The sequence below is a fragment of the Fukomys damarensis genome, unplaced genomic scaffold (genome assembly GCF_012274545.1).
Source record: "Fukomys damarensis isolate Sample0158 unplaced genomic scaffold, DMR_v1.0_HiC HiC_scaffold_15, whole genome shotgun sequence".
Taxonomy (NCBI): domain Eukaryota; kingdom Metazoa; phylum Chordata; class Mammalia; order Rodentia; family Bathyergidae; genus Fukomys; species Fukomys damarensis.
This window is the reverse complement of record NW_022900927.1, coordinates 16,530,021-16,548,152: the sequence shown is the minus strand read 5'-3', so window position 1 is coordinate 16,548,152 and position 18,132 is coordinate 16,530,021. Positions and strand designations below refer to the sequence as shown.

The window sequence follows — 18,132 nt, the reverse complement described above, 5'->3', positions numbered from 1 at the left end:
TGCAGCCTAAGCAACACAGGAAGACCCGCTCTGTCTAAATAAAAAAATGTAAAAAGGAGCTAGGGATGTGGCTCAGTGAGCAGGCCCTGGGTTTTATCTCTAGCCAAACAAATGAACAAAACACCTCAAAACCTTAGGGAAGAAATATAAATAATTATATAAAGTATCAGACACTTAGCAGTTGAAAATTACTAGGTCAAATCCTCAGCTCTCTATCCACCACACACACCAAGACAGATCAGATACACACAGATGCCAAAGCAAGTGGTTTTACTTTTGCTGCATTTTGTGTTTAATATTTGAAAGCTCTATTAATGCCTTAAAACCATGGAAATGTTTGAACATACATCATTTATCTAGAGAAAGAAAGACGCTCTAAATGCTTATTGTCTGAAACCCAGAGAAAAACATAAATTCCCTCTTTAGGATTTAAAAAAAATGATAGCAGAATGACTTCCTTTTAGTCTAGGTTAATAACCCGTCTTCCTCGAATTTTAAACCTGGAAAACAATTATAAGTTCCAACTATAAGAAAAATGTAAGCACACACTGAAATTGGAAATGAGAATTTATTTTCTATTACATTTTTCTGGCCAGAAGGAGTCGAAGGAGTTTTCCTTTTCTCTTTCTCACAACGAATAGTGTTGGACTTCTTTATGGAAGCAAAATGTACAACAGAATTGGAGTTGAGAAGACTAATTCTCCACGACTGGTTTGAATCACAGCCCCTGTTAAAACAGCATTTCTCAGGGATCCCTGCGGTCGGCGACGGCACCTTCCAAGCTCAGCGCCCGGTGTCATTTCACGAGCGCCGGGCCCCTTCCCCCTCGCTTCCTCCACGCGACTTTTCCATTTGACTCGTGGCTCAGTTTCCCAAAGGCGAGGTGGGCTGAGCTGCCCCGCGGTGGTGCATTCACCGAGCTACATCCACAGCCCCAGGTGGCACCGGCCTCCGCCCCCAGCAGAACCCATCTCATTCCCCAGGGGAGAAGCAGAGAGGGCCCAGGACACAGCACATGGAGCACACTGTGTAGAAGAGAACTGCCTCTCTTGCTGTTAGGATAGGCAAGGTCCTTTTTCTTACATTCATGCGTACTTTGGTAATGTAAATTTCTCCAGTTCATTTAAAACGAGAGGGAAAGAGTGCCCAGGGGATAAAAATGAATACGAAGCGAACAAATGACCTCCTGACAACACTTTCTTGGGGAGGCCTGGAGGCCTGCAGCTATTTCTCATCCCTTCTGATGGGCTTCAGGGTGTCTGAATGACACACTCCTGACTCGGTGCTGAAACATTTGCGGAAACTGGGAGTGTACAAAGGGAAACCAAACTTTTAAAATCCAAGTGACACAACAGCTTCTGCCCGCACACACCCTGCCGGTGAGCACCCAGGTGGCCTCTGGAGGGCAGAGGTGGAGGGAGAGGCTGCTGTGGGTGGCTACGGGAGGCAGCCTTGCAGAAGTCCTGTGGGGCCTAACAACCTTGTGCTCTGATGATTTGTTTTCCCGGATCTCTGGACCATGGCAACAGGAAAGGCTAGAAACAACATGTGCTTTGTTTTTGAGGATTCTTGCGCGGGACAGTAGAAAAATAGGTATTTTCCTTGGGGGCTTTTCGTGGCCAAAAGGACAAGGCTGGAGTTTCTGCAGCTCTGTCTTCTCAGTCCTTAAGGGAGTGGTAGGCTTTGGCAGTCCGACTGTTGACGAAATCTGTCTTCTTAAACTGAGCCTTGGGAGTGAGCAGACATGAAGGTGAAGGGTGAGAAATTCTCACATGGGACAATGCAGTGTGGCGATCTCTCCCGTGATCCACGCCGGCCTCTCCACCCTCACCTTAGCCTCTTACCTTCTTGTAGGCTGTGTGGAGCTCCGGGTGTGCCCACAGGGAGTACAGGAGCACAGATGCCGCCTTGGTGGCTTTGCTGGGGGCATAGCTGGAAAGAGAGGACACTCTGAGACCCGTGACAGTGTGGGGCCCTGACGCCCTGCTGGCATTCCGGGAGGCCTCCTGACTGCCACCGCAGGGGCAGCTGTGATTAGATGGCCGGGCTTGAGGCAGGGCCACTCTTTATTCCCTTCAGAGCTGGGGATCGAACCCAGGGCCTCACACATCAGACAAGTGCTCTACCACTGAGCCACACTTCCAGTCCTGTTTCTTTCTTTTTAATCTTTTAAACCACTAGGGCAGAGCTAATAAGTAATTTATAAAGAAAACCGCCATGGTTTTACGGAATATATCCGTAGATGTGGTTTTAATTTTCTAATGTATTTACAGAATACAATTTATAAGGCAGGACAGCACCACTGAAAAATTTACATGCTTCTTAGTGACTCTAAAAAAATTATTTTCACATTAAAAAAAGAAACTCCTGGGCCAGGGATTTAGCTCAGTGGCATTGCATCTATCTCGCAAGTCCAAGGTTGTAAATTCAATCCCTGGTACCAAAAGGAAAAAAAGAAACTCTTGTGGCAGCAGTTGTTCATATAATTTTTTTTTTGGTACCAGGGATCGAACTCGGGTCCTTGAGCTTGCAAGGCAGGTGGCGGAACCACTGAGCTAAACCTCCGGCCCTGTTCATATAATTTTAAATCATTATATTTTAATATATGAAGACGAAACTCACAGCTCTTATAAACCCAAGTCACCACTAAATGTGACACTGACGTGGTCTGTTTTTAAATGTGTCCCCAGCTTCTCAATCCTTGCTAAAGACCAGTGCCTTCTTTGATCTTTCTCTTCCAACATCCGACCAGCCCTGTGGCTGACTTTTTTTTTTTTTAAACAAAGAAACAAAGGTTGTGTGTCTGTGTGTGTATCTGTTTTCCATTAACATAAGAGTTTGTAAACATGCAGCAGTGAGCAGAGAAATCTACACTCCTGGGGCGGGGAGGGTCAGGCTGGGTTCATTCACAGCTCAGTGTCTTTTTCTCTCATACCAGCCCTGCTGGGAGAGCAGGTCACCTTGTAGTCCAGGCTGGTCTTGAACCCATGGTGATCCACCTACTTTAGCCTCACAAGTACTGGGATTACGGTGTGTGCTACTACGCCTGGCAAGTGTTCTATAAGAAGTTCTTTAACTGTGAGGATTAGATAGTCATGAAGCTTGTTTATACATCAGTTGGTTGGCATTGGGAACTTGTTTATCCAAAGATACAAGGCTGTAAATGATAACTACTTCCCAGGCTAGCCCATAAATAACAGGTTGGATATATGACACTCTGGTAAAGAAAGAGCAACAGGCACCTTTTAATTTTTTTTTTTTCACCTTTCTTTTCCTGGGTCAGCACATGAGGACATTTGGGGTATCACATAAGTGACAGAGTAGCATACCCCTCTATCTTGCTAAGGTATACAAGGTTTCCAAAAGTAATCGCACAACCCCACCCCCACCCCAGGGAACAGTTATTGCACCTGAATATTTAAATAGCTTACAGTGGGCTGCTTAGAGATCACAAGACTACTTTGAAGAGTCACTTCCATTTTGCACAATAGATCATTTTTTTCTGTAAAGACTGAGCAACTGCTTTGGCCAACCTGGGGACCAGTGAGTGTTCCCTACATCCTACTGCAGTTACTGCCTCTGGAGCTTTGCCAGAGAGGGGCTGTGGTGTGCCAGGCCCAGGGCGGGCTAGGGGGCAAGGTGTGTTCCCTGCAGGACACCACGGAGCCCTGACTGCAGCCCCTTGCGCCCAGTGCACCTGTCTATCACAGACGAGGTCCACTTGCTCTGCAACTATTTAGAACTATGCAGTGACAGCTTTCCTTGGGGTTATCTGCAAAGATAACTTGTAGGGCTGAGGATGATCTCAGTGCTAGAATACCTCAGTGCTAGAATACTTGCCCAGCGAGCCGGGGTTCAATTCCCAGCTTCAAGAAAGAAAAAATGACTAGCATTTGTAATAAATCAAATAGTTCTGAAATATATAAAGAATACACATTTCCTCCATGTCCTATCTTCCCATCACTCTAAATAAACTAGCAGTACTGATCTGGGTGCACACAGAAACGGGGTGCTTTAATGCACCCCATGTACTCTCGAAAGGGCAAAAGAGACAACTACAGAACAACGCTACTTTGTTAGGCCCCTTGCCACCAATCTGTGCAGTCCCTGTTTCCCATAAGCTGCTGATGGCATCAAAGGTCTGTGCAAGGCAGGGCCCTTCCCTGCTCACAGGATCCCCCTTGCCTACACTCTGCTTTCTGAAGTACTGGGACTGAACCCAGGGCCTTCACACTGCACTACAGCTCCGACCTCTTTTGTTTTGTTTTTTCTTTTTTAAATTTTGAGGTAGTATCTTGCTAAATTGTTAAATTGCCTGGGTTGGGCTGGAATTTTTGATCCTCCCCCTTCAGCCTCCCAGAGTGCCGGGATTATAAGTATGGATCACCATGCCCGGCTCGACACTACCTTTCTGAAATCACAGCTCTGGAAAACCAGTTCATCGGGTCATTCAAACGCTGGGGGAGAAGCTACAGAGTGGGATTCTGGCCCCATGTTTGCTGCTGGGTTGACCTGGCTCCTCCCTTGGCCACCAGGTCATTCCAGCCTTACAACTGTATTTGTGGCCAAGCTGCCAGGTCCTCAAGGGGGACGTTTCCAGCCGTGACACAGCAGTGACGGCAGGGAGGGGACTGAGGTGGAGCTGCAGAACTTACGCGTCCCCAGAGCTGATGGCCATGACCTTGTGGAGGCCTCCCGTGTTCAGGAGGTCCCGTGCATTCTGGTGGCTGTTCTGGATTATGTTGTTCAGGGTGTAACAGGCCGAGGCCGTCGTCTCAATGAGAAGGTCAGTTGTCGGGACCGTGTCAGGGATTATGGAAACCAAATCCGGTAGTGTTTCTTTGGCTGCAGAGTGACAGCAAAACAACACTTGATTAGGAAGATTTGTCTTCAGCCCAAGATTTCAACACGATTTGGGTAAAGGACATTTCAAAAAAGAGACACAGTTGACTAACAAACATATGGCAAGATGAAACTTTCCCTAATCATCATATTTGAAACATTTTAAAAAGAGGCTGTTCTGTTCTGTGCCCAGAAATTTAAAAATTTCACAAAGCAATTTGACAGAGATGTGAAGAATTTTAAAATTTTCATATTCTTCAACTCAGCAATTCCACTTTTGAGAATATACTTGGAAGATGTAACTTTAAAAAATGAAAAAGTGGGCTGGGGATTTAGCTCAGTGGTTCCACGGCCTGCCTTGGACCTGAGTTTGATCTCCGGTACCAAAAGAAAAAGCTTTTTGTAGAGATCTTTCTGACAGAATTATATGTAAGTGAAAAATTATTTTAAAAAATCTAAATCTCAGGAATAGGATTAAAATATACTTGCAAAGAATGCTATGCATTCTATAGCATATCTGTGAAACCTGTACAAGAAAATATATTAATACTTTGTGTGAAAAAATTATATAAGGAATACATATTACAAAACAAAATATATATAAGAGAACTACACTAAAATGCTAACATAACTGTTTTTAGTGGTGATCAAAAAACATTAAAAAATTATCTATACTTCCCAAAGTTTTAAAAAAGATACATAAATAGGACTATTTAAAAAGAGCAATAGGGCCAGGGATTTAGCTCAGTGATTCTGCCACCCACCTTACAAGTGCAAGGACCAGAGTTCGATCCCTGGTACCAAACATAAATAAATAAATAAAAAGAGCAATAAACTATTTTAAGGATTCTTTTTCACTATGTGTGTAATTCTTGGTTGCAGGTTTGAATTTTTCACAGTAACATGAAATTGTCCCATGGTACATATTTTGGGCAGAGTTGTATTTTCTCCTTCATGATGACTTTTCTTCTGTATATTTTCTTTTTTGCTCTTCCTTGGAACTATGTGCAGCCAAGGAGCATCCTTTGTAGCCTGCGTTGCCCACTCAGCTCTTCCTCAGAGTGCTGTGTTGGTCATGAGTGTGTAACAGGTACTGATTAATTTGACTGTTTCTTCATTTGTGTCCAGGTTGCACCTTGCACCCTTCTTTTCTCCATGACCCTGGGCTCTAATCCAGTCTGCACATGGCTGAATTTCAGGTGGGTTTGTAGGTTCCTTGAATACAGTGATTTCATTTATTTCTGTGTTCCCGGCAGTGATTATTATTCCTGAGGCCCCGAATGGCATCGTCCAAGGACAACCGGAAGCTGGCTGATAGTAGGACACCTGCTCAGAGATCTGACTGCCTTCTCCTCCACTGTGGCTTACACAGAGCGGAATGGAGGTACAAACCCTTCCCTCAGCCTCTGAAGCCAGAGTTCTTCAACTTTAGCCCCGGCTCCACTGCTCCATGGTTCTTGGTCTGGACAAGCTACTCCATTTCTGTCGTACTTCCTCAGGCTGCACTGCAGGGTGTTCACGGTGCCCACCTTCACAAGGGTGTGGGAAGGGAATCAGGGAGTTCACGCATGTGCGCTCTCGAGCTATCATTAGAAGGCCTCTCCTGTCAGTAGGTTAAACTGAAGGATCAAAGACCTGGGCAACAGGAACTTTCCCTTCACTGTGTGGCGGGGACAGTGTGGAGAAAAGGCTGAGAGGATCACCCCACACAGAATTGCCCATTGGTCTGTCTGCAGGGTGCCCTGCTGGGCACTGTGCCCCTCAAAGACAGCTAGGCCTCTCCCTCTCCGCCATGCCTAGCGGGTCCCGTGCTGCAGACCAGGGTTAAGGTGAGCACGTGGTCACGGCTGAGGTGGAGCGCTGATCAGGTTAGAGGCTGATGCTTTCTGTTGTGTTTATTTTTCTTAGAAAAGTACAGCTGTTTCTGTGGTAAAGTGAACACCACAATATAGCACAGAAGGTTGTCTATCCAGTCCAGTGTATCCATAGCTATCTTATCTAAATTCTTTTCTCTCCACATATGGTGTCAGCAAAAAAACATGGTGAATATATATGTTTAAAAAATTTACTACAGTAAAAAACACACTGCTATTAATACCCCTCAGAATATTCAAGATACCCCCTCACTTCAAGTACACTTATCCCATCGTTTTGAAAATGTCTTTTATTGCGATAAGTTTAAAAATTTAAACATTCACTGCACCTTTCAATCTCCCTTTGCACACGTGTGCACACACACATATTAATATCCACCTCTATAAACATATATATAATAGATATATTTCCACACCTGCCTGTACTGTGGGCCTAAGTAAGATCTTAAATATTGGGATATCTGCAAACACTTGTAACAATGGATGGACGGGAGCTGGGACTGTAGACAGGCACCCCACTTCCTAGCATCGGTTTCTCAGCCTGGAGAAACCGTGCACGGTTCCGATCAGTCCCCTTTGGTGCACAGCAGTTAAAGGGCTTGCCAACGTGGGTTGGCAAGTGGCACTGTGGGAGAAAGACCCAGAGTGTCCTCTGTGTGACATCTGTTATTTTGTCACCAAGCCATACCGCCTATCTTCCAGCTTTGGAGAAAACATGTTTCCGGTTTGGTTCTGAAAATGTGGGTGAATGCAATCGCCGTGTCCCAGGTCAGCTTGTGGACAGCTCCTCGGCCCGGACCTCTCTCGGAAGAAGCGCACAGTGGGTATCCCAACCTGTGTCCACTTCCTCCAGGCTGCTGAGACTCAGAATCCAGCAAGATCCCACTACTTTGTTCATACACTTAGCATGAAACCAGTGTGAGATTTCAAAGCTGCACTTATCCTGCAGACACTGTAAGGTGAGGTTTGCACAGAACCATCTTACTCAGAGCCACGAGGCCAAGCTTTCCCCACGTGGCTGCTAGGCAGGGTAGTGCAGGGGCGGGGACATACAATGGCTTGGCCCCGCAGACATGTGCTGAACATGGACGGCGCCGTCAGTCACCGCAGCAACACTTTAACGATGGAATCGACCTTTCATTTGAGGGAAGAAGATAATACAGCCTCTACTGAAGCCTAGCACAAAAGCCCACACAAACAATGGGGAGAATGCTTTTATAATTTTGAGAGCACCCCGGCAAGGTGTTTTTGGATTCACAGAGCAGTTTCCAGCTTTCCCTTCCTTCACAACAGGCACAGAGCCATTGTCTGACACTTCCTGTCTACTGTGGTGCGGGCTGCCTTTGAAAACGAGTGGCTGCAATGCAGTTATAGACTGCAGGAGCCCTGGTGCCATGCCTGTGGATGGTCCGGAATCTAATCCATTACAGGAAAGGAAAGGAACACAATGTGTTTTTCCACTTCAGTAGAATTTTGTGACAAACTGAATTTAGGTTCCTAGACGGGTTTGAATTTTTAGTGCATTAGGAAGCACACTTAATTTTAGCATTGTCTTCTGATGAATCCCATTTTGTAGCTTTTTCGGGGGGTACTGAAACCAGGGACTGGACTCTAGACTTTGCACTTACCAGGCAGGCTTGGTGCCACTGAGCTAAATCCCTGGCCCCTTGTTTTATAGTTTAGGCTTGGGTCAACATTTAACAGACACATCTGAGTATATGTGAATTTAAAATGATGTTATCCAACAATGTACCGGAGTAATTATCTTTGTTAGAAAAGGTCTCTCCAAGAAGGCAAGCATGGCTCTTTGTATTTATTCTAAAGCGCAACTAGGCCAAACCTGCTACAGTCAGTAACTCCTTTTTGTCTCTTTCTTGAGTTTACCTGTCTATCCTTTCATTTTCGAGTCAACATACTACCACACTTCTAAAGTAAACAACCACTGCAGTGTTTCTTTAGCGTTCTAGAATAGGGTGCTCATCCCAGCTGTAGAGAGAGCATTCTGACCACAGCTTTGTGGATTAAGGCTGTGTGGAGACAGAACGGCAAGGCCACAGGATGGGAAATGTCGAACACATTGCTTATTTTGTTAAGTGCTGGTATGGCCTAAATGTCTCTCTTGTATCATGGCCTGTGTCTACATGTCTCCCCCAAAGTCTCCTGCAGTCTTAAGTGGGGCTTTTCAGAGATGGCTGAATCTACAGGGTGTGATACTGGGATCAAGCCTGTAATGCTGGGATCGAGGGTGTGTGATTTCTAAATCAGTCCACTGATTGGTTGGACATAATTCTGGGTGTGGATAATGGGAAGGCCCACTCTGTGTGTGAATGGTACCTGCCCTAACGGCAAATATCTTGGACAGAATTCAAGGGACAGAAAGAGGCTGATGTCTTTGGTTGCTGCTTGCTACTCTGCTGGCTTGCTCTCTTCTGTCTTCTGCCCTCCATGAACTGTTTCTTCTCTGCAATGCGCCTCTGCCTTCGAGCCAGCTGACTATGGACTGAAGCATCCACAAATTGTGAGCTGCAATAAACCTTTCCTCCTATAACTTTGGGTGTCAGGTATTTTGTGTCATTAATAAGAAAAGTAACTAAGACAGTAATTAAAACAAACAAAAAAGCTGGGTATTAAAAAAAAAAATCCAAGCTGGGTTTAGTGGCATACATCTGTGTTTCCAGCACTCAGGAGGCTGAGGCAGGAGAATTTCAAGTTTGAAATCAGTCTGGGCAACTTGGCAAGATCCCAGTCTCAAAACAAAAACAAAAACAAAAATAAACATATACATTCCAACATTAAGTCCTGTAGACCCTTGATGTTGGCTGGCACACAAGCCAAGCCAGCCTATCACCTGCTCTTTCCCTGTTTTGCTAGTTCACCCTTGTGAGAAGATGTGACACAGAGTATGTTTCATTGTACCCATGTTTTCATGCTGTGCTCCCTACATATGGACTTGGCCCTGACTCACCAATCTCATTCTGCAGAGAGAGATTCCGGGACAGGTTCCTCAGCAGAGAGACGGCAGTCTTCCTCACGCTGGGGTCCCCGACGTGCAGCATCTTCCGGGCGTGCTGCAGCCCGTTCTCCTTCAACACCACAGTCTGAGCCACGGACGTCGGCATCTGTGTGGGGGACACACACACTAAGTGCCTGTGCACTGGACTTCATGGGGACATTATGCTTTCTGTAGATAACGAGAGGCTGGGGGAGGCATTTTTAAAATTACACCTGTGGAAAAACCTCCTGAAGGCATTTTTTTAACATTCTCATAAGTTTTCAATGTAATTACTTGGTTAAAAAAAAAAACAGTGTATTTAATATTTTGAGTGCAATGTTGGATTTGGTTAACTTATTGTTTTTGCATCTGTGCTTATACATTAAATGGGTCTGCCTTCCCTTTTCTTGTACTGCCCTTATCAATCTTAGAATCAGGGTTATAGTAATGTCCTAAAAGCAATTTTGTCTTTCCTATTGTCTTAGACTGTTTGTAATGCAAGAATAATCCACACTTTGTGGTTTGGTAGAATTTAGCCAAGGAGCTACATCAGCTCCTTGTGTCCGTGAAAACGCAGACTTCCGTTTATGCACTCATTAAGGACAGTCCTCTTTTCTGTTTCTTCTAGTTCAAGTTTCGGCATTTTACATATTTCAATGAACTTACTTATTCTGAAACAAAACTCAAGTTTATTTTGAGATACTGGGCTTTCAAATAAAAGAAACACCGCTGGCTGGAAAATTTGCAACTCTGCTCTGCACTGGAGGCTGCATCTGCCAGTGGCTGGTGCAGGTTAGGTCCACGGGAGTCAAGTATCACCTCGAATTAGGCTGGCTGCTTTCTTTCGGGAGGTCGGATACTGACCAGCCCATTCCCTGCATCAACAGACCCCCCATTCTGGGGCCTTCACTCTTGTCTGTGACTTCGGATTGGATTTCTAGGTGAGGCTACCACACCCAAGATTCCTGACCGTTCTCTGGGTGTTTATCTTCTGTTTTTTCATCCCAACACTGCCTACTCCCTGCCCTGACTGTCGTCCTCGCCTTCCTCCTCTTCTCCACGCTCCTGTCCATTATCAGATTCTCAAAGTATGCTTGGCTGAAAGTTTAATCACAGCCGTTTGTTTTTTCACAAAAGTTGTCTTTCTGTGACTTGCACAACACTCTGTTAGATTACTCGCTATCCTCTGAGAAGCATCCTGCCCTCATAGCACTTGGGAAAGAAGCTGTTAACAACATCTTGTGCTGGGGCACACTGAATAATCTCTTCGCTGGAGATCCTGTCTTGCTCAGAAGCCTTGCTGTCCGGTGGCATCACGGTCCAGGTCAGGCACCCTGCAGCCTTTGCTCTGGAGGCTCTGGAGCTGGCTTGCAGCCTCCTGTACCTCCTCCTATGTAGAAAAGCCAAGTGCCAAGCTCACTGTCCCTAGCCTCCTGGAGTTACTGCCTTTCATCTCTCTGTACTCTTGGTTAGACAGGGCCTGTTCGCCCAGGCACACATTGCCTCTGAAATCACAAAACGTCAGATTCCAAATGCATCTTCCTGGCTCCTTGCTCTCCCCATCTCCCTCCCATCGTGTCCTCTGCAGCCTCATCAAGAGCTCCCATCCCTTCACCCCAGCCTTCCCTCTCCATACACCAAGGCATAGATCCTCTCCTTATTTGCTTATTTTCTTATTTGCACTGGGCACGTGAACATCATATCAAACATTGCCTTTAATATCCTCAGCCAACATGGCATTCTATCTTACTTTTCATCCATCTACCAAAACTGCAATGTTAGGTTCAGCTTAGCTTTTTGCCTTTTCTGCCTTTTTTCTTGGCTATCAAATGCTGCTAATGCAAATATTGTATCTTCAGATTGCTCTGCCTGCAAACGCATGGTCTCTCACCTCCACAAGGAACTCAAATACAGCCAGTCCTCGCTGCTTCTTAAACACCAGTTGGGACTTCTAAGCATTACACCAGAACGGTCCTTCTAAAATTTAATCTCATTATGTTCCATCTTAGGTTTAAATCCTTCAGTGACCCTCTACTGCCTTAAGAATCCAGACGTCTTAGTTTGGCTCACAGCTTTTCATCACTGGGCACCACTTTTCCTCTCCTTTCTTCCCATCTCTCACAGTTCTCCAGGTCACAGTGATCACAGATTGCACTTTCTCCTACTGGGCCACAAACTCCCTGAATGGGGGGTGCTCCTGCTTTCTCTCTGTGCACAATTATGCTCTACAGAAAATCAGAGAGGTGACATCGAGCTGTAATCCTAACTGACATTAAGATAGGACAGGACCAGGGATGTAACTCAGTTGTGCTGCACTGCCTGGCAAATGTAAGGTCCTGAGTTCGATCCCTGGTACAGGGGAAAAGAAAAGAAAGAAAGCAACTTTTCCCTAAGATAGGACAAATGTTGGTTTTATCATTTTATGACTCTATTCAGAATAGAAAACAAACTGCTGTGTGAATATACTTATATTAAAAACAAACAAATATGATTTCTCAAAAAATAAATAGTATTTTTATCCCCTCCAAGAGTATTTTGCTCTGTGGGAATAGATAATTGAAGACTGGCCATGTAACAAACTATTTTAGAGCTTATTTTAGTGATTTTTCTGATTAAGGAAAAGAATATGAGCTTAGTCCAAATGATTATTTATGGAATCCCTAAATATATACCATGGCATAAAATACATTTACTACTTTATACATTCTGACTTTTCTGGGATAAAGTACATGCATCTGGAAGAGAAGCAGCTTTTTATTGTGCAGCTGAATTTCCAGGACACAGTGGCACAGACGTCTTCTCTGACTCCATCGCGGGGTAGACATCTGTTGTTGTTTTGGGCTCCACATCCCCTCCTCCTCCTTTTGGTGAGAACACCCGGATTTTTCCATGAGGGAGCCACCCTTAACTTTGCAGTCCGCGGGGCTCAGTGGCAGCGGCCCTCTCCGACTCACGCCTGTGGCTCTGGCCCGGGGTCCAGACCTGGACGATCACCATCCCAGCCTCCCCCTCACGGGTGCTGGTTAAAGAGACACATATCACCAAGACGCCTTCTCTGGGCTTCAACGGTGCTCCCAGGAAAGCAGCTCTATCCTGGGGATACTGAGTTGGTAAAACGAAAGCCTGAATAAATTCCTGGCTCTTCTGGAATACAGGGAACAGAGCTCAGGACGGAGAGTTGCGGTGATACCAAAGCACTCACGTCCAGGTATGACAGAGGGCAGACGAGCCCTACCCTGGCCGCTCAACTGCCCGGTCCCAGGACACATGACATCCTCCTTCCTTACAGCAGCTCAAGAGCAGCCTGAACCAGCCAAAGGCCAGATTCTGAGACAAGGTGAGCGTCTCAGACAGATCAGGCTGAAGTCCTGACTGACTGAAACGCGCCCAGGCAGTTCCCGGGAATGATCTTGATCCGAAAGAGGAAACTTCTGCTCCTACCTGGTTGCTCCGTCCCTGATCGTGACGTGGGTTCACCTGTAACACCATTATCCTAAAACGTAAAAGGGCAAGCGGGACACTCACCGGGCCACTTCCTGCCGTGAGGTTCTGCAGAGCTCCCAGGGATGCCTCCTGCGTGTAGGTGCGCATGCTCTTGGCGATCAAGGACAAGTACATCCGAATCACAATGGAGTGCCACAGCCACTCCACGCCCTTGGGGTTGCTCTTCTCTTCTGGCATCGGCACGTCCTGGTACTGCTAACGACAAACACGAGGGGATTGGCATTCATGCACCTCAAGTGACGCCAGTGATTCGCTCCCAGCGCAGCAGACCAGAAATAGTATCGAGAAGAGCTAACAATTTGCATGAGAAGCTTTCAGGTGGAAATTTAAAAAGCAAATATATATGATTTCCAATTACTTAATGTTGTAGCCCGTAATTATTATTCTTCCCTAGCAACAACCCACACTCTCCCACTTTACACATTTCACAGTGAGAGCAAGAACGTGTGCTGAGAATTAAGCATGGGTCTTTCTTAAATGGTTTTCTGGGGCCGGGGATTTAGCTCAGTGGTTCCGCCGCCTGCCTCGCCAGCATGAGGACCCGAGTTTGATCCCCGGTACCAAAAAAATAAATACATAAAATGGTTCTCTGGCTGCCTTGAAGCTAAAAGCTAAATGAGTCACCATTGCTCTGAAGACACACAATTCCTCAGCATCGTGTGAAGTTGTCTAGGGTAGCACCAGGGCTCTAATTTCCTAGTTGTTCTCAAAGTTCACAAATAACCAGGACACTAAGAGTAGGGCTGGTTCTATTCTTTCAGTCTTCATGTCAGCATGGAAACAAACGTATATTCCTTCTCATGAAGACTGCTTTAGTGTGTCTGAGGTTTGACAGAACGCCTATAAACAAGCATCAGGCTGCTTTTACTGTGTCTACCCTGCTGCTCTAGTACTGCACTGAGATCATTTCCTAACCCACTGGGCATACGGCATTATGGTTAACAGCTAATGCAAATCTAGAGCCAGATTGCTGGGACTGAACTCTATCCTTTCCATTTATGTATTTGTTAAATTAACCTGGGAAAATTAATTACACTTTCTATGCCTCTATTTCCTCATTGGTAAGTGAAGGTATCAGTAACACACCTTTTCTAGGTTGATATAAAGATTAAAAAGAAACTAAAGCTGGGTGTGGTGGTGCATGCCTATAATCCCAGCACTGGGAGGCTGAGGCAGGAAGATTGCTGTGAGTTAGACACCAGCCTGGGCTACATAGTGAGTTCCAGGCCAGTCTCAACTACATAGTGAGACCCTGTCTCAAAAACAAACAACAACAACAACAACAACAACAACAAACAAACCGACAAAACCCCCACAAAGATAAAAGAAGTTAAAATAGGTTCCTAAAATAGTGCCCAACACATGTACTAAGTAGGCTGAAACATACCCGCCACCCCCAAGACCTACCAATGTACCTCTTTTACTTTCCTGCTTCGATTACCAAAGCAACCAACACTTTTGCTGTTCTCAGTCTGGATATTCCGGTTTTGGATGTAGATACTCTGCGAATATTTCTCTGGGAGCTCTGTCTCCAGCTGGTAGGAGAGGTTGTGAAGGGTGCACACACAGTTCTCGGTGGCCTGAGGAAACAGGACAGGATACTGGTGACACACGTGTGGACGCCCTGTTGCAGGTGTGGTATCGTGAGGCTTAGTAGGCTTCAGCTCTAAGAGGCTTCCTGGCTGCAGCTGGGTCTGCTTGTGTGCGGGATGCCTTGGGGTAAATAAATGGAACTACTGAGTGGCTACAGAGGGGAAGGGCAGATCATTCATGATCATGAGCGGAGGCTGGCTTTCTTACAAACAATGGGGATCCTTTCTAAGCCCATCTTTTCTCCCGGCGAGCTCCCCTCCTTCCTGTCTTCCATCTTTCAGTGCTACAGATGGAACCCAGGTCTCCGTGCACTCTGGGTAAGCACGACTTGGGGTGGGGGTACATCCCCAGCACTCCGGCTTTTTAGAGTATGTCTGGATGATTGTAGCTTTTAGATATATAACTTAGCAGCCAGGTTGAGGGGACCAGTAGGCGGCTACTGCAAGAGGCAGAATGAAAGACACAAAAGCCAGAACAGCAGGGAGTACTATTAGAGAAGGGTGGAGGAGCTAAAAACGCCTTTAGAGATAGAATGTGTGTGGTTTGTTGTCCAGTGGATACAGGATGTGAGGAAGGAGGGGTAGTCCAAGGTTATTCAGATTGTTACTTTCTTCTCTTCCTAATCCCACGATCTTCTCACTCGTTTTTGAGGCAACTTCTCATTAAATTGGCAAGGTGCCCATCTGCCATTTTCCTGTCTCAGCACCCCAGAGTGCTGGGATTACAGACACGAGTGATTTCCATCTCCTTTCAATAAGTGGTGAAGTAAATCATGCAGAGGAAGAGCAAGTTTGGGGATAAAGGAAGAGATAAACGTACTTTTGTTGTGAAAACAGATAGCATCTGGGTGCCTCCTGAACATCTACATTGAGTTGTTCAGCAGGCAGTTGGAGCCTGGCACAGTGACACACACCTATAGTCCCACTACTTGGGAAGCTGAGGCAGGAGGATTACACGTTTGAGGCCAGAGTGGGTAATTTTATTAACCTATCCCAAAATAAAAAAAATAAGAAGGGTTGAGGATACAGCTTGATGGTAGTGTGCCCCTTGTTTCAATCCCTATTGCCTTAAAAACAGAAGCAAAAACAACAGGTAGCTGGAAATAGGAAAACAAGGCTCGACGGATTTTTAGGATTTCTAAGTATGTATGGGAAACCTTAAGCTTAACAAACGAGTCAGGGACCAAATCTAAAGTGAAGGCGATATTTGAAGAATGGTGTAAAGCACCTTACTAAGTCAAAATAGGTAACCGAATAGGTAAGACGTGTACATCCAACTCCCGAGTCACCTTGTCATCCGGCTGGTAGTCTGCAATGGTCCCCCGGACATAGTGGACCAGAGAATCAATGAGCCCATCACATCTGCTCATCACTTTCCTCCCATCAGGGCCAGCCGAGCTCATGTTTCTATCAGGAGAAACAAACAAGCAAGCAAATACCGTAAGTCTTAGGTCGTGGATCTAACGGGACTTGGTCTCAAAGCTTTACTTGCTGCTTCGTCTAGGTGTCTGGGAAGTGGCAGATTTGGGAAAGTGTCACACACTTGTCCTGAGACCAATTAATCATGCATTACCTGATGGACATCAAATCTGAATGCAACCTCCAGATACATCCACACAGCGCGCAATCACAACCGTTAGTCTCTGCGGACTCCAAGTACCATGGTCAGAGCATTATTTATAAAATCTTCGTTTTTTGAGAGGGGAGACATGAGGCAAGGTTTTAAAACGAAAAGATAAACAAACGGCACATTAAGCACTGCGGTCTCCAACTCCCAATTTGCTCCATGTCTTAGTTCTAAATAAAGTTGCTCCAGGCCTCTGTTCCCTCCCTTGTAAAGAGCGGCATGTTAGGCTATATTACTCTGGGGCTTCGAAGGGCTTGGTATTGACAAATATTAACCCAGATGCTCTAAATGCGGTGATCCTATAATTAAAATGGCAGAGCGATGCCAGAGAAAACACAAGTGTTTCCGTGAAAGACCAAAGTCAAAAGCATGACCTATAAATATCTTAGCAAAATAGAAATAGACTAAGTGCAAAGCCACGACACCTTTCTATAAACAGTAACCTCATATACAAGGAGAGGTTGCTTCCTTATAGAGAAACTAAGCTTATCAAACACGGCTAAACAATGCGATGCAGGATTGGGCTGCAGATTCAAATCCTGGTACTCTTCCTGTGGATTAAGTTTTTCTTGTTAGTATTAACCATTAGAAAATGTTTTCCAACCTTAGCACCTCTGTCAACAAGAACAGCAAGAGCATTTTAGAATTTGAGAACAATCCCTATTGCCTTTAAGCCAACTTTAATGGATAAAATATGCCCCTATAGAATATATTGATGGGTTTCTTTTACTGGTAGGTAGAGTATCCAAATATATATTCCAGACTTTTTAAAATAATGTCTCAGTGTCAGTCTGATAAAAGAGAAATAACAATTGAAACCTTTTTAGGTCTTGCTCCCTTTAGTTATTTATTTATTTATTTATTTTGGGGGGCATTTTGTGATCAAATTTATTTTTTTGTTTAAATTTCATTTACTTTGTTTTACTGTAATTTACACGAGAGACTGCCAAGTCAACTAGGTATTTTACATTCACCACACATCCCCTCAAATCTCCACAGTTGTTAGAAAAACATTAAAATCTGTGTGTTGGGCTCTTGTTTCCATGTGTGCCCAAGTTCCTGATGAGACTACAGATGCCAGTGAGAGTTAGGTTCATTTACAGGAGAGGGCTGGACTTTCTAATGTGCACATTAGCAAGATCTTCCTTGCACCCAACACTGCGAAAGGACTGAACTGTAACAAAGCCTACCTTACAACACTGCCCAGAGAGTAAACATTAGTCTTTACCTGAGTACACAGAGGACACAGAAAATGTGGGGCTTGTTGCTGTGGATAACAGCGTGTCACAGTGCAGCTGTGATCCTGAACATCTCCGTCCTATTCGCTGCCGTCACTTCCGTGGGGACACAGGACATGTGGGAAAATGAGGTTGCTCCCTTTATCTTTTTTTTCTTTTTTGGTACTGGGGATCGAACTCGGGTCCTTGTGCTTGTGAGGCAGGTGGCGTCCCTTTATCTTTAAACTAATATAATTGCAGTAAGTGATTTCAAAAACCCCGATGGCATCAAAAAACCGTTGCTTTCAAAGAAACGAAGGTGCTTGGCCTGGGGATTTAGCTCGGTGGTGCCACACCTGCCTGGCAAGTGCAAGGTCCTGAGTTTCCCCCATACCGGAAAAAAAAAAGGAAACAAATGTGCTAGCATTGTATCAAGAACTACAGGGAAGGGACTGTGGTCCTCTCCACAGAAGACCCCATGTGT

General features: G+C 45.2%; 1 protein-coding gene across 2 annotated transcripts in view; it reads right to left on the bottom strand.

The window, feature by feature from the left end:
• Positions 1-567: 567 nt before the first annotated feature.
• Positions 568-18,132, bottom strand: part of Pkp2 (plakophilin 2) — a 67,268-nt gene continuing 49,703 nt past the window's right edge. Inside the window, exons 7-13 of one of the 2 annotated variants that reach the window (XM_019208079.1) lie at positions 16,094-16,211; positions 14,628-14,792; positions 13,234-13,407; positions 9,682-9,835; positions 4,656-4,845; positions 1,845-1,932; positions 568-1,727 (exon numbers count right to left, since the gene is read on the bottom strand). In XM_019208079.1, the coding sequence (XP_019063624.1) occupies positions 1,659-1,727; positions 1,845-1,932; positions 4,656-4,845; positions 9,682-9,835; positions 13,234-13,407; positions 14,628-14,792; positions 16,094-16,211 (958 nt within the window). In that variant the 3' untranslated portion in view covers positions 568-1,658. The remainder of the gene's footprint in view (positions 1,728-1,844; positions 1,933-4,655; positions 4,846-9,681; positions 9,836-13,233; positions 13,408-14,627; positions 14,793-16,093; positions 16,212-18,132) is intronic. The other variant, XM_019208080.1, reaches the window with a different exon arrangement.